General features: G+C 53.9%; 1 protein-coding gene across 1 annotated transcript in view; it reads right to left on the reverse strand.

Moving 5' to 3' along the window:
- Positions 1-212: 212 nt before the first annotated feature.
- The window catches only part of TMPRSS5 (transmembrane serine protease 5), a 33805-nt gene continuing 7554 nt past the window's right edge, over positions 213-26463 (reverse strand). The window contains exons 9-13 of the mRNA XM_036258194.1: positions 26146-26244; positions 25561-25703; positions 25220-25372; positions 1008-1133; positions 213-284 (exon numbers count right to left, since the gene is read on the reverse strand). Of these exons, the coding sequence (XP_036114087.1) occupies positions 213-284; positions 1008-1133; positions 25220-25372; positions 25561-25703; positions 26146-26244 (593 nt within the window). The remainder of the gene's footprint in view (positions 285-1007; positions 1134-25219; positions 25373-25560; positions 25704-26145; positions 26245-26463) is intronic.

A 26463-nucleotide genomic window follows, 5' to 3' on the forward strand; every position in this document is an offset into this window, starting at 1 on the left:
GCGTTGCATGTAGGCTGTTAGGAGTTAGTAGCCAGCATCCATCTCTTATCTCTGCAATACTGGCAGGACGATCGCAGCTCGTGAGGGGAAGGGGGCCGTACTGAGGGGAGCCCGCAGGACTCTCAAAGTCAAGGGTCTACAACAGGCTTGGCAGCTCCTCCTGTAATCCCAGAGCGTGAGGGCAGGAAGGGACTGTGGAGGTCACCCTTGTCTCACACCTGAGAACACAGGTTCTCGGAGACTCTGTCGTGGCCTTCGTCACGCTTGTCCTTGCCCTGGCTTCCCTAGGCCAGGGCCGCGGCAACGGGCGTGGTCCCGACGCCACCCCGAAGGTCTCTGCTGCACCGGCTGCCATCTGTTCTGAACAAGGGCTCATCAGAGGCCAGCAGGAAGCTGCTTTCCTCCCCAGTCTGGCCAGAGGGACCCCAAGAGCATCACTTAGCAAGGGAGGGCCCAACACCTCCCGCCTCCGGCACTGCTTGTGTGGGTGTGTTGGGGACATGCATGGGGGACTCTGCTGCCCCCAGACCTGCTGCACAGATGACCCCTTCTCTGTCCGAAGCCACTGATGGAGTGTCCCTGGAATCGTCCGCCAAACTCCCCGGCCGAGTCCAAGGGTCCAAGACCATTTCGGCCGAGCGCACATTCCCTTTCCCGTGGGAACCTCCTTGTTTTTGACCAGCGTCACGTGCTCCAGAGGCCGCGCCCACCTCCCTCCCGTGGGGTGTTACAGGTTGTGGTTCCCCGTCCGGCCTTGGCTCCCTGCGACAGAACCTTGTATGTGCTTTGTGTGCCTTAGAGTCTAGGTTGTCAGGACGTCCCCTGCAAAATGAAAACAATGAACTAAACTGTAAATTTGATTGTTTTAACGTGAATGCATGATTAGTAACGTTTACATTTTGAAATAAAATTTGTGATTCATTAAAAAAAAGAGAGACCGAGAGAGGGCCAAACACAGGTTCTTTTTGTTTTTTTTTCAATTACAGTTTACATCTAACAGTGTGTACTGGGCTCAGGTCTACGAACAGCACTTCTTTCTGGAAGCCCACCAGGGAGCGGCAGCCCCGGACGGCCCCGCACCCGCAGGCGGCTTTGAGCAGGGCTGTGAGGTGTTTCATCTGCAGCTGGGCCAGCTGCACGGAACCGGAACCGGTCCTGGAGACGGCTAGAGCTTCGCCTGCTTCCAATGACAAGACAATGGCGGGTATTTGAGTCACAGTTCAGCTGCTACATTTATAAAAGGAAAAGGGGGTGGGACTGAGGGACGCCCCGGGGACTGCTGGGACAAGGCTCTCCAAGGGCCTCCTCCACAGGAAGCCAGCGCGGAGGAACCCACAGACCCCGTCTGCCCTCTCAGTGTGCCCAGCCCGGCGGGAGGACACCGCCAGCAGCGCTGCCCCAGAGGGGAGACTGCTCGGAGGTCCTTCGGGGCACGCAGAAACGGAGGTTGACGGACTTAGGGAGCCGCCTGTGGACTGGCCCCATCCTCTGTGGTTACTTTCAGGCTCTGAGTGTGCAAAGCTGCCACGCGGGCCTTCCCTGAGCTTGTCAGGTTAGCACGTGGCCCCTTTCCATCCACACGGGCTCCAGGCCCTACTGCGGGCCATGCACGGAGTAGGAGCCCATGAGCCGAGCCAAGACGCCGACGTGGAGGTATTTGAGCTTGAAAGCTTTCTCCACGGGGGCTGGGCAGGTGGGGGGGGGTGCTGTTGGTGGAGGACAGTGTAGCAGGATCGGTGGTGGCGACAGAAACAGCGGGAAAACAACACTGACCAAGGCGGTTTCGGACAGTGATGGAGCCGCGAGGATTGTACAGCTGGAGACTCTCGGGGGAAACAGGACGAAACGCACCCGTGGCGCCGAGGGCTAGTCTGCAGGAGTCAGAGCTGAGATTCCAGAGGGAGGAGCTCGGGGAGATGGTGTCTGAGACGCTCCGTGGCAGTGGAGCCTCCCTTGGGCCTGAGGAAGGTCAGGCCTGGGTGAGATGCAGGGCACAGGGTCTGGGTCTTCGCATGGGAACTCTAGGACAGGGCACTGGAGGCAAGGACCACTCACGGAGCCACTGTGCTGTGCCCAGCCAGGCCAGCCCACAGCCGTCAGCCCACAGCCGTCCACCCACAGAAGGGAGCACGCGCATGGGGGGAAGGAGCCCAGACAACCCCAGAGGTGAAGTAGGAGGGGCTGAGTGAGGAATGGGGGACCGGTCAGGGAGAATCCGGGTTAAGCAGACCCTAAACACCAGGTAGGAAGCCGCTCCTGCTCCCCGTGTGCCTGGAGGGCATCGTTTCAGGACTGCCTAGTCCTCACGCCAGGCGGGAGCAGGGCAGCTGCCCGTCACCACCATGGCCCCCAGACCTCCGGGAGGCTGATGAAAACACCCTGCAGGGCACGGCCTCCAGGGTGTCTATCAACAGGTCAGGGTCAGGCCTGCGACTTTGCATGTCTGATGTGTGACCTTGTGATTTCTTGCTTCCTGCTCAACTCCTGGTGGGTTTCCCCCTACATTGAACAGAGCTGACTTGCGTGACCCATAGAGTGTTGTGGACGTGATGGTGTGTGACTTCCAAAACGCAGTTATAAACGAGATGGCAGCTTGCCGCTACTGTCCTGGGTGGTTCGCTCAGGGGAAGCGGGCACCATGTGGTGAGAACGGTCAAGCAGCTGCGTGGAGAGACGTCCGTGACAGACACTAAGGCCTCCCACCAACAACCAGCACCGACCCGCCAGCCAGGTGACAGGGCCACCTTGGAAACAGGTCCCCCAGTCCCAATCAGACTTCAGGTGCCTGGCATCAGCCAATATGTCAACTGCCATTTCACAGCAGACCTTAATCCAGAACCTACAAACTATGAGGGGTCAAATGGTTGTAGTTTTAGGCCACTATGCTGGGGGGAGGGGGGCTTGTTAGGCAGTCATAGATCATTAGCATGCCAGGTGATGCTGTGGTTGGTCCCGAGACCCCACTTTCAGAATGACCACACTGTTTTAACCTTGTACCTAGAATGTGCCCCGCATATTGAATGCACTCAACATGTGTGTGTTTTTTAATTAATTAATGAGTATGTAGATGGGAGACTGAGTGAATGAAGGTGACACTTAAAGCTACAAATATTGGTTTGAAAAATGACATGACATCAGAGATGTTTGGGGGCATTCGCTCAGAAGGGTCTAGAGAACCATCATGTGCTGAGTGACCCTGCCAGCAAACCGCCAGGTCAGAGAGCAGTCTCCACGCCAGTCTCCAATGCCTAAGCCTAGGAACCGCTGTGTCCGGTTCCCGTTCCAGCCGGCCAGGGCACCCTTCTGCCCCCTGCCTTCTGATGTCCCTCAGGGGTCGTCCACCCCTCTGCTGTCCTCTGTCAGCCCTTATCCCCCATGCTATCTAGTTCTCCTCCCTCCCTTTACCCCTCTGACACCCCTCCTCCCACGAGCCCTGGGGAGCGTCCAGCCTCCTGTGCCGCTGGCCCGTGAAGACGTCCCCTCCCCCACCTGGGATGTTCGGTCTCCTCCACGTTTTTCCCACGAAGCAGTTTACAGCACCAGCCCGGCCAGCACTGGGCTGCGATAGAGGGACAAGGATGACCCATTACACACGCAAGGTTCCATTAAAGACTTCAAAGTGCCCTGGACCAGCATCTCTGTCTCAGCCAAAACCCCTCCGTGCCACACTCCAGACCTCCTCAGAATCCCACACACGGGCACGCACACCCTTGCCTTCTCTTTGGGGCTGGTGTGGCTTTGCACCCACCGGCCTGAGCTGTGCCCCCTCCCCAGTGGCAGAAACACGTCGAAAAGGTTGCAATGCCTCCACCAGCGGACTTTCGATCACAACCCAGCCCAGGACAAACTCTCCGCTCCTCCGGATGCTGGATGACTGTGCCTGGAACTAGGCCCAGAGTCTCGGGAGACGGGCTTCACTTTGGCGTTTGGCCAGCTCTCTTGTTCTGTTGTCCAGCCCCCCGAGCTCGCGATGTGTGTGGCAGTACCGAGGCTCCAGCTGGGATTCTGAACAGCACAGTATCTGATCTCTACAGAAGACCGGGGTGTCTCCCACGTCTAACCAGAGCTGGGGATGCTGACCCACTTATTCTGAGCATCGTTATGGTTAGGTTTGGTGGGTCCACCCAAGGTCCCTCCTCCTCTCTGGGTCTCAGAGGTCATCTTCCGGGATGCCCAGAGCCTCCTGGGGGAGGAGCTGAGACCGGCCTCAGTGGGCAGCCCCTCCCACAGCCTTCCCCACCGTAGCTCTGGAGTCGCTGCTAGAGAAACTCTCGGTCCACACTGTCCCACAGGGAACAGACCACCCGTGTCTACTCGAGCAGTGTCCACCCCATTCCAGGAACATCTCGGCTTGATGTGTTCGGACTCCCAGAGGCTGCTTCTAAACCCCTCAAGCCCCTCAAGTCCAGACGGAACGCTGGACCCCCTCTGCCTGCTCCACCGTCTTTCCATCGCACCAACGTGGCCGCGTTCTCCAGGTGCTCAAGCCAGAAACCAGGATACGGCTCAGGCACCTTCTCCCTCCCTGCTCCCTCCGCCCCTTCATCCATTCTTTCACAAGCCCAGAATGCTCTGCCTCCAAACCACATCTCAGTTCATCGCTCCTCAGCCTTTGGCTGATTCCAAGTACAAAATACAGCTCAGTCCATGTATATATACAGGGTCATGGCGATAAAGGAGCGAGCTGTCCTCCCTTTCATTCCTCTGACATCTCGGGGAAATACCATCTCTCAAGTGGACCCGATCTAGTCTCTCAGCTCCCACACTTGTCCTTTTACCCTATTTCCGAGCGACCCCCTCCCCCCAGTAACTAGAATGAACCGTCCAAACCCAACCTGCTCATGTCGTTCCTTCCCGAAACATCCCACCGTCACTGAGAGAAGGACACATGTCCCCTCCCTCACAGCCCAGCAGACCCCCTCCCAGGCCACATCGCCCTGCTGTTGCTCCTTGCCAGGCACAGTCCCGTTCCCAGTCCTCCGGGCTGTGCTGTCCCTGTGCCTAGGGGAGGAAACTGGCCCAGGGCCACCAGGGCCCATCCCTTGCCTGGCTAACTGGCTGTCCCTCCGGTCTTGGCTTGAAGAGATCACACCATCAGAGGCCTTCCCTGACCCTACTCCAAATTCCGTCATTTTGCTTTATTCTCTCGTGTCAGCCTGTGCTTTTCCTTCACTGCTCACAGTTAGGTCACTGTGCTGCACACTGTTTAACATCCCTCACCAGATGGCACGGTCCAGGAGGGCGGGGCCTGCGTGTTGCTCTGTCCCTGTTCTCCCGGCTCGGGGGCTCAGTGTGAACAGGCCCTGCCCTGGGGGAGCTCACGCTGTCCCGGAGAGGACATCCGTGTTCCCGCCGGAGCTCTAAGCGTCGGCTTTGCGCTTGGACAGGGTGCTGGGAGCCGAGCAAGTCGGCCCAGCCCTCCGGCCTCACGAGGCGGCGCAGCCACAGGAAGGCTGGTCACGTGCCTGCTCTGCCTACAACTCCCGAGGGACAGCGGCCCGCCCGTGACCCGCTGCATGGGGCCCACGACCACGACTGCCCCCGGCTCCCCTGCTCGGCTGACCACAGCCAGGCGCGGACAGGCCACCCCCGGCCCTCCAGCCAGAGCTGCTCAGGATTTCTCCACGTGTTTACAATTGACAGCGGCCGCAGAAAATAATAAAAACCACAGAAAACTTTTGTTTATGTGGCATATAGATTTATTAGATTTTCTAATTCTAAAAATATTAATTCACTTGAAAATAACAACAGGAAATCCATTCTATCCTCATATAAACAGCGTGTTTTATGAAAAACAATGACATTTTCCAAAGCTTTTGGTGAGAATGGCACCGTCTGACAGTTTGACTCGTCTCCCAGGCTCCACAGAAGACGGCTTCTCACACTGCTCTGCCCCGAGCTGCTGGGATACGCTGTTCGCGTTGCCACAGATGCAGAAAACCCAGCCTCACACACACGTGGTTGGAAGGATGGGGGTACAGGAATAGCCTCTCAGATCATTGTGGATACTCTGTTTTGATACTTCCCCAAAACTCAAGAAGACACAGTCTTAAAGGTTAGTTGCACAGTAGAGCCTGAAACTGCATCCGTGAACTTTTCGTGCCGTTACTCCAAGTCCCTCGGTCCGTCAGTTCTCTGCTGGGTCTTGTACCCGCCCATGATTATGTAACATCGCGTCTTGGTCATTAGGAACGTAAGTTTACTGAATAATGTAGATTTTTCAAATAACATATTTTATTACTTAATATTTTAAAAGCCACACTCATTAATATCACCGCCAATCAGAAAAATCTTTAACTATTGGGTCAGAGAGGTCAGATGCCAAAACATCAGAAAATACAAAGTCGTGGTTACACAAGTGCCGGCTCATTCACTCCCCTCCTCCCGCCTTCGGGTGCGGGCGCACCGCACGTGCTCAGTGGTGGTGGCAGGAAAGGCGAGAGAAGAGCACAGGAAGAGCGGGGGGCGGGGGGGGGGTGATCTCCGAGGGTCCCAGCGGACGGTGGCAGGCAGAGGACTGGCCTAAGGGCAGTACAGGAAGGGCTGGGCTGACAAAGGAGGGCCTTTCCAAGCAGGAAGTGTTTTAAGAGGGGCCGTATCCGTGCGACCCTTCCCCCCACGAGGAGAGAAACGGACAGCTGGGGACCCAGGAGGGCTCCGAAGCCATCCGGCCTCCTTGGCTGCAGTGCTGAGCTGAGCCCGCAGTGACTTCCCAGGGCCTACCCAGGCCCATCACGCCCTCCCACAGTGCCAACACCACCCTCCGTCCCGTCCGGCCCTGCAGTGATGTGAAGTGACCGGAAAGGTCTGGATTCCAGCGGGCTGTCCCCTCCAGGGAAGGACTCTTGCCTGCTGTCCCTGCGCCTGGGCACCTTCCATTGTTCCCTGGAGCTTGGCTGGCTGCCCAGGCCTTGAATAAGACATTTCTTTCTTTCTTTCGTGTGCTGGCACACAAAAATGTTTGGCCTGTTACATGGTTTTCCCCGTTCTTCCCACGACGACCAGACCCCGCGAGGAAGCGTAAACGACTTCCCTCTTGGCTGAGTGGTGAGATCTCCATCCGTCCAAGCCCAGGATGTTTGGGGTCAGGGTTCTGGAGAGGCCCCCAGTGTGCGCATGGGGAGGACACCTCAGCGCAGGTAAGGCTGGTTGTTCTACCCCCAGGGGCGGCCTCGACGGTGCCGGTGACAAGTGCTATGCACGTTGGCTTTCGCCTCAGTTCACAGCCCTGCACGGGAAGGAGCGTGTGCTGGTCCCGCGTCATCCACCCTGCAGGCCGAGGCTCAGAAGGGTCAGATGGCCTGCCTGAGGTCAGTGCAGGGACTCCCTGAGGCACATTTTGGCCTGGGTCCCACTGGGACACTGTGGCGCCTGCTCCTCGGGTCGGGGAAGAGCCAGCCCTTCTCTGCCCAGGAGGCAGGAGTGCAGAGGGCACAGGCTTTGGAACCTGAGAAAACATGTACTTGGGCCCTATCTCTCCCCCTCACTAGTTGGGTGAACCTGGGCATATCACTTAACCTCTCTGAGCCTCAGTTTCCCCATTTGCATAGAGGAGAACAGCCTACTCCTTCGTAGTGTTTTTGTAAAGATTCGGGGAACCAACGTGGCAAACACCCGTGGCTCAGTGTCTGATACAAAGGACGTGTCCCGAAACACTGGCTGCCCCTGCTCCTCTGAGTAGGGACAACGGTTTGGCCACAGGAAAGTTCCCAAACACCCACCCCCAGAGCTCAGGTGAGGTCGGGACAAGTCCTTGCTCGTGGACTGGACTGAGCTGGGCAGGATCTGGGACGCTGGTGGTTTGAGGCTTCTGAGCGCTAAGGCAGGGGTTCAGAGCTTGGGGCACAATGCACGAAGCTTGGGCAGAGCATCCGGAACCTGAGCAGAAGCCCTGCAGGGTGACTTGGCAAATGGCATGCGCTCAGCTGGCTGCGCAGCGGCACGGGGGTCAGGGAGGCTTCCCAGTGGTGAGTCCATGGGCGAGGCAGCCCCCCTGCACCTCCCGACTCCCCTTTCGCTCGTCACTCTCCGGGAACTCCTACATGCTTCCTTGATATTTTCATTCTCTGCTGTGACCACCGAAGGTAACACGCTCATAGAACTGCTCCCAGCAGGATTCCTTCTGTCAATCCCGAAATAAACTCTTTCTATCTTCAAGCGGTGGCCACTCTGAGACCAGCAAACGGGTCAGCTGCCACCTGACCCTGACCTGCCTCTAGAGAGGGCTGCTCCTGCCAACCCAGGAGTGGCATTTGGTTCTTAGGACAGTCCGGCCTGGCCTGTCGGGACCTTCATTCCCAGGCGGTTCGCAGCGACCCCGCCCTGCTGCTTCCTGTCCGTGTAGCTGTTCTGCCCAATCACTTTCGGCCCAGCCTCCTCACACTGCAACCTCCTGCCTGCCCGGTGCTGACCGAGCTGCGTTGCTCACTGGGAGGGACCGAAGCCAGAGAACGGTGGGTCTGAGGAGGGTTCGGGAGCCAGGGAACCGCGGCCCAGCCCAGCCTCCCCGCCCTTTTGGTACCAGGTCAGCCCCACCCTCTCTGTCCTTTCTGGCTCACAGACCCCAGGACAGTTTGCTGACTTGATACCTGATGGCATCGTGAATCCAGACCATGGATGGCTCAAGCCCAGCTCCAAAGAGTACATTTCAAAAAAGTGCACATGGAGAGAAAAATGGCGGCGGAGGGGATGGAGCGACACAGACCATCTCCCAGGACCAAACTGGATTCACAAGGAAAATAAAGGCAAATCGTCAGGAAGCGGCAACCGAACGGCAGCCTGGAGGCACATAACCAGGGACACCGACTCAATCCTGGTAGGCTTGCGAGGATGCGAGAGGGGTCAGGGAGCCCACGGTCTGCAGTGGCCTGGGCTGGGACCAGGGGACTCGGCTGGGACCAGGGGGCTCGGCGGGAAGCTGCTGCCGCCTTGGCTGCGTGCTAAGCCCTTGGCTGGTGCCGCACAGACCCAGATGGGACCAGGGGACTCAGCGGGAAGCTGCTGCTGCCTCAGCTGCGACCAGGCTAAGTCCTGCGAACTCGGCTGAGTGCTACGCCCTTGGCTGGTGCCACAGACTCGCAGACTCGGCCGCCCTTAGTTGGGAGCAGTGCCCTTGGGTTAAAGTCCCAGGCGGCTCCACGACACAGAGTCTGGACAGAGGCTAAACTGGCAGCAGCCACTCACATTGGGCTCCGGCAGAGGGAAGGCAGACTGGACTGGAACTGTGTGGGGACACTCGGATTTGGAGGGTGCTCAGAGCTTTTGCTGAGTGCAGCCACACAAGACTGTGGTCATCTTACTCCTTCCCAGGGCCCTGGAGAGAGGTGGCGGCCCTTCCCTGGGAGATTCAACCCCACCTGGTGGCCATTGAAACGCTAATTGAGGCCCATTAACAACCAGCATCTGCCCCACCCTCGGAAAATCCTCTTACACTGAGCACCTGAGGAAGTTTTTCAGGCAACTCAGAAACCAAGGGTCTTCAGGTGACCTCTAGTAAGAGCCTCCAGGCAAAAAAAAAAAAAAGCTAGAGGAAAGCTAAGACGTGACAGTGGTGGTTAAAGTGGGTCCTCCCTGCCTCATCCAAACCCAGGAGAGGGAGCCACAAACAGCAGAACACCAACACCCACAGGGAAAATTTGGCAGACTCCAAAGCCCACTGTGATAGCCAAAATGGTGAAAAACAGAAAGAAAAGCGAAATGAAAGAACAAGAGACCTCTACCGAGATGAGATAAATGAGGTGCAGTTAACCAAGTTAACAGAACTAGAATTCAGAGCCATAATCTTGAGGAAGCTCAACATCATGTGTAAGGACATGAGCACCATGAGTAAAGACATAGAAATGTTGAAAATAAACCAGTTGGAAATTAAAAACGACATATCACAAATGAAAAACACATTGGAAAGTCTAAAAAGCAGAGTAAAGGAAGCTGAGGACCGGATCAGTGAATTAGAAGATAGGGTAGAAAAAAATCAACCAATCAGAAAACCAAAAGGAAAAAAACGACTAAAAAACAGGAAGACAGTTTAAGAGAACTGTGGGACAACTGGAAACGGAATAACATTCGCATCATAGGAGTCTCCGAAGAAGAAGAAAATGAGCAACGGTTAGAGAATATATTCAAAGAAATAGTGACAGAAAACTTTCCTAATTTGATGAAGGAAGAAGGCATTCAAGTTCAAGAAGCACAGAGAGCCCCAAGTAAGAAGAACCCAAACAGGCCCACACCAAGACATATAGTAATCAAACTGCCAAAAATTAAACACAAAGAGAGAATCCTAAAAGCAGTAAGAGATAAGCAACAGGTTACCTACAAAGGAAACTCCATAAGGCTCTCAGTTGACTTCTCACAAGAAACACTACAGGCCAGAAGAGAATGGCATGAAGTAATCAAGGTCATGAAAATCAAGGATCTGAATCCAAGACTACTCTACCCAGCAAGGCTATATTTCAAAATGGAAGGTCAAATAAAGAGCTTTCCAGACAAAAAAAGGCTAAGGAAATACATTAGCACCAAACCAGCACTGTAAGAAATGTTAAAAGGACTGCTGTAATTACCAGGAGAATTGGAAGAAAAATAGAACCTCACTAAACAAAAATGGCAATAAATAAGTACATATCAATAATCACCTTAAATGTAAATGGAATGAATGCCCCATAAAAAGACACAGAGTACCTGATTGGATAAGAAAGCATGACTCATCTATATGTTGTTTACAAGAGACCTACCACACAACAAAAGACTCACATAGGTTGAAAGTGAAGGGATGGAAAAAAATCTTCCAAGCAAACGGAAAGGAAAAAAAAGCTGGGGTAGCAATACTCATATCTGATAAAATAAACTTCAAAATGAAGGCCATAACTAGAGACAAAGAAGGCCACTACATAATATTGAAAGGATCTATCCAATGGGAAGATATAACCTTGATAAACATATATGCACCAAATATAGGCGCACCAAAATATATTAAAAATCTTCTGGAGGACTTCAAAGGAAAAATCGATAGCAATACAATCATAGCAGGGAACTTCAACACCCGAGGACAGCACTGGATAGATCCTCTAGACAAAAAATTAGCAAGGAAACAGAGACTCTAAATGAAGCACTAGAGCAAATGGATTTAATAGATATCTACAGAGAATTACACCCCATTCACATTCTTCTCAAGTGCACATGGGACCTTCTCAAAGATAGACCACATGTTAGGGCACAAACTAAGTCTCTACAAGTCCAAGAAGACTGAAATCATATCAAGCATCTTCTCAGATCACAATGGCATGAAACTAGAAATCAATTGCAAGAAGAACATACAAAGACATTTGAACACATGGAAGCTAAATAGCATGTTATTAAGCAATGAATGGGTCACCGAGGAGATCAAGGAAGAAATCAAAAACTTCATGGAAACCAATGAAAATGAACACACAACAACACAAAGTCTATGGGATGCAGTGAAAGCAGTTCTGAGAGGGAAGTTCATAGCACTACAGGCCTACCTCAAAAAACAAGAAAAATCTCTAATAGACTACCTAACCTCACAACTTAAAGAACTGGAGAGCAAACAAAAAGAAAACCCCAGAGCGCCCTGGCCGGTTTGGCTCAGCGGTTGGAGTGTCCGCCTGTGGTCCGGAGAGACCTGGATTCGGTTCCCGCAAAGGGCATGTACCTCGGTTGCAGTTTGTCCCTGGCCCTGGTTGGTCGTGCGAGTGGCAGCCACTCGATGTGTCCCTTTCACATTGATGTTTCTCTCTCTCTATCTTCCTCTCTCTCCCTCCCGCTCTATCTGAACAAAAAATGTCCTCGGGTGAGGATAAAAAAAATAATAACAATAAATAGAAAACCCCAGAGCAAGTAGAAGGAAGGAAATAGTAAAGATAAGAGCAGAAATAAACGACATAGAGACCAAAAAAACAATTCAAAGGATCAATGAAACAAAGAGCTGGTTTTTCGAAAAGATAAACAAGATTAATGGACCCTTAGCTAGACTCATCAAGAAACAAAGAGAGAGAACCCAAATACACAAAATCAGAAATGAAAGAGGAGAAGTAACAACTGACACCACAGAAATACAAAAGAGCGTTAACAACTACTATGAACAATTATATTGCAACAAATTCGACAATCTAAGAGAAATGGACAAATTTCTAGAAACACATAGTCTCCCAAAACTGGACCAGGAAGAGATAGAAAACTTGAACAGACCAATATCAACAGAAGATATTGAACATGTAATCAAGACTCTCCAGCAAACAAAAGCCCACGCCCGGATGGCTTCACTGGGGAGTTTTACCGAACATTCAAAGAAGAACTAACACCCATTCTCCTCAAACTATTTCAAAAAATTCAAGAAGGAAGACTTCCAAACTCGTTTTATGAAGCCAGCATAATTCAAATTCCAAAACCAGAAAAAAGACACTACAAAGAAAGAAAACTGCAGGCCAATATCCCTGATGAACATAGATGCCAAAATCCTGAACAAAATATTAGCAAATCGGCTCCAGCAATACACCAAAAAAATTATCCACCATGACCAAGTGGGATTCATCCCAGGGATGCAAGGATGGTACAATATTCGCAAATCAATAAACGTGATACACCACATAAATAAAATGAAGAATAAAAACCACATGATCATATCAATACATGCCGAAAAAGCCTTCGACAAAATCCAGCATCCCTTTCTGATAAAAACGCTCAGCAATGTGGGAATAGAGTGATCATATCTCGACATAAGAAAGGCCATATATGACAGACCTACAGCCAACATCATACTCAATGGGCAAAAATTAAAAGCATTTCCCTTAAGAACAGGAACAAGGCAAGGATGCCCACTTTCACCACTCTTATTTAACATAGTACTGGAAGTCTTAGTCACAGCAATCAGACAGGAAGAAAAAATAAAAGGGATCCAAATTGGAAAGGAGGAAGTGAAATTGTCATTATTCGCAGATGACATGATACTATACGTAGAAAACCCCAAAGGCTCCATCAAAAATTTACTAGACTTAATAAATGAATTTGGCAAAGTAGCAGGATACAAAATTAACATCAAGAAATCGATGGCATTCTTATACACCAAGGATGAACTCACAGAAAGAGAAATAAGAAAACAATCCCATTTATTATCGCGCCAAAAAAATTAAGATACCTAGGAATAAACTTAACCAAAAAAATAAAGGACCTATTTGCAGAAAACTACAGGTCATTGAAAAAAGAAATAGAGGAAGATATAAAAAAGTGGAAGTACATACCCTGTTCATGGATTGGGAGAATTAACATCATTAAAATGTCCATACTACCCAAAGCAATCTATAGATTCAATGCAATCCCCATCAAAATACCAATGGCATACTTCAAAGAATTAGAACAAGTACTTCAAAAGTTCATATGGAACCAAAAAAGACCTCGAATAGCCACAGCAATCTTGAAAAGGAAGAACAAAGTTAGAGGAATCACATTACCAGATTTCAGCTTATACTACAAAGCCACCGTAATCAAAATAGCCTGGTACTGGCACAAGGACAGGCATATAGACCAGTGGAACAGAACAGAGAACCCAGAAATGGACCCAAGGCAATATACTCAATATTTGACAAAGGTGGGAAGAGCATACAGTGGAGTAAGGACAGCCTCTTTAATAAATGGTGTTGGGAAAATTGGACAGCTACATGCAAAAAAAATGAAACTAGACCATCAACTTACACCCTACACAAGAATAAACTCAAAATGGATAAAAGACTTAAATGTGGCTCACGAATCCATAAAAATCCTAGAAGAAACTGTAGGCAACAAAATTTCAGACATCATACGCAGCAGAATTTTCACTGATACATCACCTCAGGCAATAGGAACAAAGGAGAAAATGAACACATGGGACTACATCAAACTCAAAAGGTGCACAGTGAAAGATAAAATCATCAAAACGGAAAGGCTACCCACTGTATGGGAGAGCATAATTGCCAATGGTATATCAGATAAGGGGTTAATTTCCAATATGTATAGAGTGCTCATACAACTCCACAAAGTGAAGACAAAGAACACAATTAAAAAATGGGCAGAGGAACTAAATAGACACCTCTCCAAACAGGACATACAAATGGCTAAGAGACATATGAAGAAATGCTCATCATCACTAATCATCAGAGAGATGCAAATTAAAACAACAATGAGGTATCACCTCACACCTGCCAGAATGGCCGCCATGAACAAATCATCAAAGAACAAGTGTTGGCGAGGGTGTGGAGAAAAGGAGACTCTAATACACTGCTGGTGGGAATGCAGACTGGTGCAGCCACTATGGAAAACAATATGGTGTTACCTCAAAAAATTAAAAATTGAACTTCCATTTGACCCAGTGATCCCACTTCTTGGAATCTACCCTAAGAAGCTTGAAACACCAATCAGAAAGAATATATGTACCTCCATGTTCATAGCAGCACTATTTACAATAGCTAAGATCTGGAAACAGCCCAAGTGTCCATCAGTAGACGAATGGATAAAAATGCAGTGGTACATATACACAATGGAGTACTACACAGCTGTAAGAAAGAAAGATCTCTTATCCTTTGAGACGACATGGAGGGACCTAGAAAGTATTATCCTAAGTGAAACAAGCCAAACAGAGAAAGACAAGTATCATATGACCTCACTTATTTGTGGAATATAATGAACATAACAGTCTGAGGAATGGGGTAGTCCCAGAGACGTGGAAGTGGGGTACAGACTGACAATCCCCAGAAGAGGGGCCGGTGGGGGAGAGATAAACCACAGAACTTATATGCATGTATGCATGAACAGTGGACATGGACAACAAACTGAGGACAGGACAGGGATGTAGGGGGAGGGGTGAATCAGTGGGGGGGAAAGGAAAAACATCTGTAACAAAAATTAATTAATAAAAAATAAATTAATTCAAAAAATAAAAAAAAGTGCACATGTATGTTCAGTGCCACCCCCACCTGCACAGCCTACTGCACAATTGTTACTGAACCCCCATTCCCAGCATCACAAGAAGACCCCCATTCTGCGAGTAGCACTGGGGGTGTTATTCTAAAGGGACAGATGCAGCATGCATTCCCAGTGCGCGGTACTTGGTCCCAGGGGTCTAATGTGAGTTCTTACCTGGAAGAGGCGCAGTGAGCAGGCGTGCAGGTCCTGGAGCCAGACTGTGGGTTCAAGTCCCAGCTCTGCAACTGTGTGATTTGGGACAAGATGCTTAAACAGTTTGTGTCTCGACTTTCTCTTTTTTTAATTTTTTTATTGATTGTAAGAGAGAGGAAGGGAGAGGGAGAGAGAATAGAAACATCAATGAGAGAGAACACTGATTGGCTGCCTCCTGAGTGCCCCCCACTGAGGATTTAGCCCACAACCTGGGCAAGTGCCCTGACCGGGAATCGAACCGTCGACCTCTTGATGCATGGGTCAATGCTCAACCACTGTGCCACACCGGCAGGGAAATTTTCTCATCTTTAAAATGGAGAAAATAGTAGCAATCGACTCGTAAGGTTGCTGCAAAGATGAAAAGGTGCTGGCACATGCCAAGTATGGAAGGCAGTGCCCAGCTCCCCGAGTGCTCAGTTGTACCAGCTGCTACCAGCCTCCCTGGGGCGGCCTCTGCACCTTGTGGAAGCCATCGAGCACAGGCAGGAAGGAGTTTCCGAAGGATGCGAGGTCTCGCTATTCTGGCATTTTGCTTGGGTTTTCCCACAACGCCCACAGGTCAGAGATAACACAGGTTCCAAGATTATACAAATGCCACCGGCTGTCACACGAGAGGTGAGCCCGTGCAGCGCCCATCCCCCACTCCTGCCAGTTTAGAAAGAAGCCCCTCTCAAGGTCCACACTGCGGCAGTGAGCACCAATGACCCTAACTGTCCCACTTTGGCCATGCTGGGGGCCAACTGCTGCCCCCAGTGAATGACCAACACAAAAATCACACAGTACCCTTCACGTTCAGCGTAGCAATAACTTCGTACATATTCAGTGTCCATGTGTGGCTTGGGGCTGCTGAAATATTTTATTAAAATGTTTTTGAAACATATTTTAATCTCCTAAACATAATGAGAATGTGTCATATACTTAATCTGGGCCCATGGAGACCACTGCCTGCCTACTTTGGATGCCAAAACAACATTCTATAAAGGCCCCTGAGTCTAGTTTTTCCTTGAGGGAGTATCCTGGGACTAAAGTCAAGCTATGAGGATGTATTGCTATTTGCCACTGACCTTTAAAAATCAAGATTTCTTGGTGTTCTGCAACTGTCATAAACTGAATATCTGTGTCCCCCCAGAATCCACAGGTTGGAGCCCCGGCCCCCAGGGTGGCGGTATTTGGAAAGAGGCCTTTGGGAGGTAGGGTAGCCAGGCTTAGATGTGGGCGGCTCTGCTACGAAGAGGAACAGACCAGAGCTCTGTCCCCTCTGTGGACACAGCGAGAAGGCGGCCGTCTGCAAGCCAGGCAGAGAGGTCTCCCCAGTGACCAAACCACGCTGGACCTTGACCTTGGGCCTTTCCAGACTCCAGAACTCAACTCAATCAATTCTTGTTGTTTAAACCACCTACTGTACAGTATTTTGTTAGGGTACCCCGAGCTAAGGCATTTTAACCATGTAAACCTAATGAAAATGTATTATCTACCCACTGTTGGTGCATGGGGACCACTCACTCATAAACTTAGAATAGGAAATTAACTCATCTTTAGGCCTCTGAATGAAGCTTTCCCTTTTAAATTAAAGAGTGTCCTGAGACCAAACATCAAGCTGTGAGGAGCCATCACTATTACCAACTACTTAACTGTATTTGTCAGATTTCTTAGCTCTGTGCAACCTGGACACAAACCAGGTGCTGACGCTGGTACAACTCTGCAGGTTGGTGCACGGCCCCTGACCTCAGCTTCCTCCGCTCATCTAACGACATTGTGGCAAGCACTGGCTTTGTACCAAGTAGGCATCACCACTTTGAAATGAGAGTCAATGCATACTGATCAAACATTGCTTTTATCTCATATGTCTAAAGGTTCCAAATACATTTTTTTGTTTTTTCATCCTCACCCGAGGACATTTTTGTATTTATCTTCAGATAGAGCGGGAGGGAAAGAGAGACAGAAACATTGATGTGAGAGAGAGAGAGACATTGACTGGTTGCCACCCACATGACCCCCACCGGGGCCGAGGACAAACTGCAACACAGGTACGTGGCCTTAGTGGGCACCGAACCCGGGTCTCTCTGGACTGCAGGCCGACGCTCTAAGCACTGAGCCAAACCGGCCAGGGCCAAATGCAGACTTCATGGTGCAAAGGAGTCTGAAGCCCTGCGGGTGGTGTGGCCGCGCCCGGAGCCTCTGGAGAGCACTCTCGTTCTTCCCTCAGATATTCTCATTAACTATGACGGGGACTCCCCTGCTCCAGCGCTTCCCGTGGCTCCTCCCTGTTTCCCTGAGACAAAGTGAGACTCTGCTTGGCCCCCACATATGCCCTGGGGGTGGGGGAGTCGGACCCTCCAGGTCCACAATCACCAAACTACCTGCATACAACCGCTCGTATTTTCCTGGAAACGTTAGATATTTCATGCTGTTCCCTTGGCCCCAAATGCCCTTGTTCTCCATCCCCCTCCCAGCTCAACCCCTGCCCTGCCTCCAGCTCAGTTCTGACATTCATCAGTCAGGGCCCAAGGAAGCAGAACCTCCTTAACCAGCCCAGCCTTATTCCTGCCCCTGTACTGCAATGATCGGGGTGCGTGTCCCCACACGGCTGAGCGAGAGGTCTGTCTCTACTCCGGTGTTCAGTTACGCAGAAGCAAAGTCCGGTGGGGCGGGCAGAGGGAAGAAGAACGGGAAGGAGTAAGAAGGGGGTGGAGAAGCAGGGTCAGAGGCTAGTGGACAGACCCCACAGGCTGGGTCCCGGGTGGCTGTTCTGAAAAGGTGGGCACGAAGCCCGGCACAGCCTCTGGCCCAAGCATGGGAAACGCTTTTCCACGTTAAGCTATGCTCTGGCCTGACGGTGTAACTGCTCCGTTCTTGCTCTTTTGAGATTATACCTTTGATCTCATTTCAGTCTCCTGACAATAAAACTTATGAGGCAGTAGTATTACTCCTGTGATACAGAGAAGGAATCTGAGACCCAGAAACATAAAATGAGGACGGGCCGAGGTTAGAACCCAGGAGTCCAGAGAGAGCCTGATGTGACCGCTCAGAGGGCTCCAGGCAACTTCCCTCGCTGTGCCTGTGTGTGTGCGTGTGCACTGTGTGCATGTGTGTGCACATGTGTGCTGTATGTGCGCACTGTGTGTGCATGTGCGTGCACTGTGTGTGCATGTGCATGCGCTGTGTGTGCATGTGCGTGCACTGTGTGCGCACATGCACATTGGTGTGTGTGTGCGTGTGCGTGCACGTGTGTGCATGCATGTGCACTGTGTGCACCTGTGTGCAAGGAGTCAAGGACTCTGAATTTGACTCTGAACATCCACATCCTCAAGAGGGAATGTTGGCCACGGCAAGAGTAGAGGACATTTTTAATTTCACATTTTGCTGGTTGGATGTGTTACTTATAACCATGCAGACGTATGGCGTGTGGCCTCCCACCCACCCGCCTGCCCCAGGCTCCCCAGTGTTAAAGAGGGCTCGGGGGAAGCAGTCTTCAGAGGGTGACTTCACATTCAGACGTCCCGTAAACAATGGCCTCGTACACACACCTGCACACGCATGCGCACACACTACTCCAGGTCTGCATTGCTCACGTGTGACCGTCATGATGCACTCTCTCTCGGCGTTGGTTGTGTCTGCTCTCCGCACTGAGCGGGGTGTGAGCATGAGCGTAGAGGGGTCAGGGTCAGCGAGGCGGCCTCAACAGACAAGGACATTTTTGAAGAGAGCAGTGCAGTACTCCGGTGGGATTCCTGACATTGTCCCTGCAGGGCAGCTAACCGCGGTGGGGGCCTGTGCGTGGAAACCAGCTGCATCTGCACCAGGCTGCCTCTTCGGGGTCAGGGGAGAAGTTCTGTAGTCTTACCCCAGACCCCTCACGCTTCTCCTCTTCCCTCAGGCCCTTCCAGTTTCCCACAGAACACATGCCCATGTACACACACACACACACATACACACACACGGATCATGTGACCCCGGGGGCAGCCCCAGCCCCTCTTCAGGGCGTGGCTTCCTCTCCTTCTACCTCCCACGGCCAGTTTTGAGCCAATAGGATTAACTGTACAAAGAGGGGCCTTTCTCAGTGGCCCCAGGAGTCAAATGATGTCATCATGGCCTTGGGCGCGCATGCGGAGTTAACACGGGACCCTGGCCAAGGGCACTTTGGGCTGGAAGGTTCCAAATCCTAGCCCCAGCCCAGGCTAGGCCATGATAAACATCATTTCTCAACTGTGCCCATTGTTAGGACCAGGAGAGACAGACAAGCCCAGTGGGGGCCCTTTCTTTTGGGGGACCCACTGGCAGCACACTGTCAGGCCCACCACATGCCCCTGGGTTTGTGGGGCCCGGACTGCCTGCTAATGACTTATGCAAGGGGGAGGAGGGGTAGTGGAGGGGACAGCTGGTCCCTGGTGGTTGGAGACCTGGCCTAATGTACCTCCCAGCCTGACCGTCAGCTCCGCCCCGGAGTCCTTGCAGGAAGAATGTCCAGGGTCTGCCTTTCTCCCTGAGCCCAACATGGCCTTCACCTGCTCCAGCCTCCCCCCACCCCACCCCCCATCCCCCCCCACCCCCCGTGCTGCAGGGACCCAGGGCTGCTGGAGCCGGAGTGAGAATCCTCACACCTCCATTCACCTGTTCTCCTCGGCAGATGGCGCTGAGGAAAAGAAAGACAGTAATCCCTGTGGGCTCCAGCAGCCTGGCCGGCTCGTGGGTGCCCCCCTCTGACCCCCTCGAAGGCAGAGGCAGGAGAAGAGATGGGCCCCGCTCCATGAGGAGCCTGTACCAGGCCTGGGGACCAGACCCAGTGAGACCCAGGAAATCAATATTCAGGGAGCAGCAATGCTGAAAAGGGCCTGGGAGGAAGCCCCCTCCCCCTCCCCTACCCCTTTCTCCTCTCCCCCTCCCCCTCCTGGCAGCCTCCCCCAAGTGCAGGATTGCTTGCAGGCCTGGGAGGGCCAGAGCAGTTTATTTAAACACTAGGCAAGGTCAGGTGTGTCTGCCCTGAGGCGCCCGAGGGAAAGGAGGGATCTCAAGGCTCGGGGTCTGGGGTGCCCAGCGGACTGGAGGAGGACTGGGGAGACAGGAGGACTGGGAAGGCCGTGGGCACTGGGGTCTGCAGATCTCCTTTATACAGGGAGGCCGGGGACTTGGCATGGCGCACTGTCCCGGTCTGCCTGGGACCGCAGGCTTCCCGGACGTGGGGCCTTCTGTGTTCGAAGCAGGACAGTCCCGGCCAAACGGGGAAGGTGGAGTCACCTGAAGGGGTGCGGGGAGGACTCCTTCCCGGAGGCTGGCACAGGGCTAGGGACAAAGGGCGGCTTGGACCAAGTTGCCTGTTAATGGCCCTGCTGGCCGAGACTCCTCGCTGTTCGGCCTCAGGCCTGGGGAAAGGCCGGCGAGCAGGGGTCCTGCGGCCAGCTGGGGAGCTGTCAGGGGAAAACAGTCAAAACGACAGCTCATGGGCTCCGCAGAGGAAGGAGGGGAAATTCCCCCCGGTTTAAGGAGGCTGAGGCTGACCAGGCCCACCCCGGGCCTGGGGTGTGGGGAAGGAGCTCGGGGGCACCTGAGAACAGTGGCAGGTCAAGGGTTTGCCTTGTCCTTGACCCCTTCCCAGGGCACAAACACTGGGCAGAAGGACACAAGGGGAACCAGCTTTGAAATCTTGTGCCCGGAGCTCGGGCTCCCAGGCCCCGGGGACCCAGAGTGCAGGCCTGCAGGGAGAGCGGCCAGTGCTGCCCGGTGTGGGCCTGACCCGGCTCCTGACCCGGCTCCTGACCCCTGCCGGCGCAGCAAGCTTGTTCCTTTATCTGTCCAGGGAATAGGCTCCCCTCCTCAGGTCCCGCCTGGAAGTTGTGGGCAGACAACTGTCCCCAGACGCAGCGGAGGTTTCAGTGAGACTGGCCGGCAGGGCAGGTCCCATGGAGATGGCCTGAGCCCTTACTGACGGGCGGAGACAGGACTCCCGGGAGGCGGAGTCGTGGCCCGGGCAGCGCATCCGCCAGCGGTTAGAGCTCCAGATGGGACTCGGCACCATCAGGTGCCACAGCCAGGGGTCCGAGGAAGGGGGGGAGGGGGGAAGCCCAGCCCTCCTGGAGCCCCTGCACCCTTCGGAGGCAGACCCCTCCATCCCGTGGGAGTCCCCAGCTTGGTCCGCTCCAGCACCAGCTCCTGGAACTGTCCGGCAGGTCCCCCTGGCCGGCAGGTCCCCCTGGCTGGCTCTGCCTGGGGCCTCCGGGCACTGGAAATCTGGGCGCTGTGCCTGCCTGCTCCCCTCTCCGCCTCCCAGCCTCAGGATGTGTGCGAAAGCCCAGCCTCACCCTCAGGAGTGGGCGGCTACTCCCCACCGAGCATGGAAACCTTCCCAGAGGTGGGAGCTAAGGGGCAGTTCACAGGAAGCAGAGGCCGGACCACTGCAGACAGCCTGGTGTCGGAGGGGTCCCCTGGGGAAGCTCCCAGACCCAGGACGCTGAGGGGGCTGAAGAGTGAGAGCAGGCCGAGGTGGGCCCTCATCTGAGCTGTCAGGAGGGTCCTAAGTGTAGGGCCAGGAGGGGGCAGAGGAGAGAGGAAAACAAGGGAACTGGGAAACCGCATCCTGGCAGCTCCTGCACCGGCCCCGTTAGCATTCACAGCTCCAGTTCTGCGCTGCTGTGGGGAGCCTGGCACTTCCCAGCAACGGGCCAGAGGACTGTCCAGACGGCCCTCCTGGTAAAGCAAGACTACACCGAGGGCTACACCCCACTGCACCCTCCGGACCCCACAGGCACTGAGGCGCAGAGAGCCAGGCTCTGCCCAGGTCAGGGCAGCCAGGAGCCACCTTCCTGGGAAGTCTCAGGAGGCTTGCAAGCTGTGCCCAGGCAGGTGAGACGCTGAGTCGGGGGGGGGGGGGCAGGTCTCCTGCACACAGACACACCCTGATTTACGCAGCAACAGGCCCTGGGAGCTCCCTTAGCCTTTACTGCCCCACCACGAAGCTTCCTGCCCAGCTGGCCACTAGTAATTTATTGCAAATAAGTCCCTTTGCTCCAAAAAGGCAATTGATCACTCTACCTCTGGATTCCCTACAGAGCATAACACAGCTGGGCACCCAGCTGGTCCTCACTGAAACCCTTCTGGACCTGAATCTCCCCACCTTTCCCTGCCCTCCTCTCCACCCCTGCATGCCACAGCCCCCAAGAATGCACTCACTTCTCACTTTCCTAAGGGCTGGGTAGGCAGGTGCCAAGTCTGCCAATCACTAGTCTCCTGGCAGGAGCTCCTACAGGTAAACAGGGAGTCACTATCAGCAAACTGTCTGGTTGCGGTTCTCTTCATCCTCCTCTGGAAGATGCTCATTGGTAACATTTAAGTCACTCCCTGAATCTCATGGAGACCTGGACATCTGTAAGAACATTCCCTGAGGGTCTCCGGCCGGAGCCACTAACTTCCCAGGGTTCGGTTACCTCGCCTATAAAAAGTATCACTGTAGGCAGGCGACCAAGCCAGGTGATCAGATTCCTTCCAATTTTGCACTTCTGTGCAATATCGGACCATCTCATTACTTCATGTGCAAAGCGGTGTGTGGGTGTGGAGTGAAAAGCCCCAGGGTCTACATTCGGGCCCTGGCCCTTACTCGCTGGCTGGCCTTGGAAGTCACTTAATCTTTCCGAACTAATGGCCTTGCCTGTGAAATGGGCACAGTGATACTATCTTCACCACACAGATGCTGTGAGATTTCAATGATACCACATGTGAGCAGCACTGATAAAATGTAAAGTAGTATTCAGGTGTTACTAATTATCAAGAGGTCATAATGACTGCAACACATCAAAACTTCCCTTTCGAGAAGCAAATACTTATAGTGACATCAGAATACAAAAAAGATCGTGGCTGATGGAGCTGCTGGTACCTCCTCCCTGCCTGGGAGGTGGGCATGGACCAGAGTGGGGTGGTGAGTGCTGATCTCAGGGTGGAGGGTGGAGGTCTGGCTCTGTGAACATGGCCAGTGGCCAGGCCTCTCCCTTGCTGCTCTGCCATCTGACAGCAGCCCCCCCGGAGGCTTCCGTGTCCTGCTGTTCAGACACTTCATGCAAAGGAAGCAGACCCTCCAGGATGAGTATTCATTTCCCTACCCCTTTAAAAGTGCTGAGAGACTCAAGAAAAGTTGTGTGCCTGCCACGCTAGTCCTTGGGGAAGAGCTGTAAAGTCCACTGCCGATTTTAGAAGCAAGGTGCCAGCTGCAGTCCAGCGGTCTGAGAGGGGAGCGGGAGTGAAGCAGGAGAGGGGCGCAGCCTCAGCTCCTCCCCCGCCCGCAGGCTCAGCCTGAGAGCCCAGAGCTGGGGGCGGAGGGAGGCAGAGACCCCGAGACAGGCTCTCCAGTGCTCCAGACAGCGCCTCAGTTAAGGCGGCTGGGCTTTGGTTGTAGATCTCAACATGCAGATTTAACAAATGTAAAGAATTAAGCAAAGACATGCCAAAGGTCTAGAGAGCTGGGCAGGAGTCAGTTCTAGAGCTTTAAGAAACATGTATGAAAGGAAATTGTAAATCTACCTGTCAATGTGAGTGTGTGCGTGTAAGAGAGAGACTGGACCATGACCATACATTACTTTGCTTTAATAAAAGAACTCCTGGGACTAGTTCACAGAACTGTCATTTAAAACCAACACCCTATCCCAACACCAACCAGAGTCCTTCCAGTGTCCCCCTCCTACCCCGCCCAGCAGGGCCAGCCTGAGCCAGATGAGAACAAGATGTAGATGAGACCAACCGTGGAGAACGGAGGATCCTGACTCCATGGGCTTCATCTTGGCTGGCTCAGCCTTGACCCCATCTTCCCAGGGGCTCCTCTAGAGAGACACTGTGCCCACCACCACCCTCCTGAGAGCACAGGGAGAAGGCAGGCCCAGGGTCTCCTGAGCGTCCTCCCAAATGATGGCACAGGGGCTGGGGGGTGGGGGGGGGCGGGCAGAAGGCAGCCTCCCAGCTGCCTCTAGCAGCCTCTTCCTCTTCAGCCCCCCCCCCCCCATCAGCTCCCCCATGGCCCCAGCCTTCCTCCTGTCATTTGGGCTGGCTGCCGAGATAGAGGGTCTAGAAATCAGGGCCCAAGGGGAGAGGCCCTGCGGCCGGAGGCTGGCAGACAGGTGGCGACGGTCTCTCGTGCAGTGGTGGGGGTCTAGGCCTTCTGTGTCAGGTCTGCTGCCTCTGCTCCATCTAGTGGACCTGCTGGAGACCCGGACACATGAGGCTGCGCAGTGAGGAGGACACGGCAGGACTGGGGGAAGGGGGCGTCCTGAGCTGACAGAGGAGGGAGCTGGACCCACCATGTGGCTCCGCTCCCTAGCCAAGTAACTTCCATTGTAATAAATCACTTAACCATTCAGAACCTTCCTTTCTACTTCTATCAAATGGAGCTAAACATACTCGCTCGTCTAGGTTTTCTATAGACTTTGAAGGAGGAGACATGCCTGTGTCCCCTGTAATCCACAATTATCTAATTAGCTACCACCCACCCCATGCCCAACTGGCAGAAAGATGCTTCCCTAACCACTCCCTGCATTTGTAAAGTACTGGATGATACAAATAATGTGTTTCATACACAGTATCTCCCGGGGCCCGCCCCCTGCACAGACGAGGGGCGTGGCTCCCGTGTCACACAGAGCTCATTGGGTGCCGAGCCCGGGCTAACTGCCAGCCCTCCCCGTGTGCAGGGAGGCGGGCACTAGTGAGGGCCTCAGAAAGCAGGGCGAGTGTGGCACGTGCACCTGTGACACGAGGACCCCTCACTAACCTTGCTCTGTGCCCCCTGTGCAGGTCTTCTGTCTGTAACCATCACAGTAGCATGTAAAGTAGCCACGATGGTTACCAGGCAACAGAGGTTCACCGAGTTAGGAACTTGCCAAAGGCCACACGGTGACTGGCAGATCTGGGCTCCATACACACTCAGGTCTGCTCTCCCCCCGCTAGTGCCCAGCCGGGTGGAGTCCGAGGGACCCGAGGTCCGTGCATCACTCCCGTTCCCTCCGCCCTCCCCGTTCTCCTGCCAGGCCCAGGCCCAGGGTCACGGTTCATTACAAACCTCCCTTCCCCACCGTGGCCCCACACTCACCCACGCGGTGTCATGGATCCAGTCCAGAAACTCAGCAACCTTGGCATAGACGCCGGGGTGCTTTGGCTCTGCACAGCCTTGGCCCCAGCTGACCACCCCAACAAGGCGCCATGTGCCTCCATCTGGGCACACCAGGGGGCCCCCGCTGTCCCCCTGTGGGGTCCAGGCACAGAGCCCAGAGAAACAGGTGGTCAGTTCTAGGTGGAGGGGCACCAGACCTTCCCTCCTGCTTCCAGCACGGGCCCCGTCTTGTCTCGCCCCACCTAGGGAGGCTGTGCAGGTCAGGGACCAAGCCCCTCAGGACCCCGGCCCACTCGCCACTGGGCCCCTTGCCGCCGCACCTGGCAGGCGTCAGCCCCCCCGTCCAGGTAGCCAGCGCACAGCATGCGGGGGGTGAGGGCCCCGCTGTACATGCAAGAGCTGTTGCAGAGCTGGGAGCTCAGCAGCCGCACCACCGTGTCCTGCAGCGTGTCCGAGCTGTGGGCTGCGGAGACAGACAGGAGCTGACGGGACACAGAGCAGGCCCAGGAAGAAGGGCAGCGGGAGGGGGTGGGGAGAGGCCTCTGCCTGGCAGAGCCCCAAAGAGGAGAGCCCAGGCTGGGAGCTGGGGACTCCGGCAAGGAGGCAAGGGGTGTCAGACTTGGGGGCTGGGAGTAAAGAGGAAAACATGCTCACACCTACACCCCGAATACTGAGGCCCTGGCACTGCGGGGAGCAAACGTAAAGGCCTGAGTTTAGGAGAAACTCAAGGGTTGTCCTCTCAGAAAGACCCAGACAGGGGAGAATGGGGCCCCTAGGCCTGGCCGAGGGTGATGCCAGAGGAAATCGGGGCTGGCAGGGCCATGTGGCCACGGGGAGGCGCCTCACCTTGGAAAGGATGTGTCCCCCCACCTCCCCCCACCCCGAGGGCCCTGGGGCTGACTCACTGTGGCTGGGGTCGGTGTGGCCCCAGCCAGACACCCAGCACTGGGAGCCCCTCGGAAAATCCTGCCCCTCTGCTGGCAGGCACACGGCACCCACGGCGTCTGTGGAGAGGCCCTGTCATGGGCCCCACTCAGGCTCGGCTCCCTCCCCAAGCCTAGGTGCCGGCAGGGCTGGCAGACCCTCCCCCTTCTCTTGGTCTCCACCAGCCAGGCCTCCTGCACGCTCGGTGGGCTCTGCACTGCACGGCCCTGAGGGTCCCCCGCACGCAGAGGACAGGGAGTGGAGTCCCCCTCACGCAGAGGACAGGGAGCGGGGTCCCC

Source organism: Molossus molossus, unplaced genomic scaffold, assembly GCF_014108415.1.
Source record: "Molossus molossus isolate mMolMol1 unplaced genomic scaffold, mMolMol1.p scaffold_m16_p_13, whole genome shotgun sequence".
Taxonomy (NCBI): domain Eukaryota; kingdom Metazoa; phylum Chordata; class Mammalia; order Chiroptera; family Molossidae; genus Molossus; species Molossus molossus.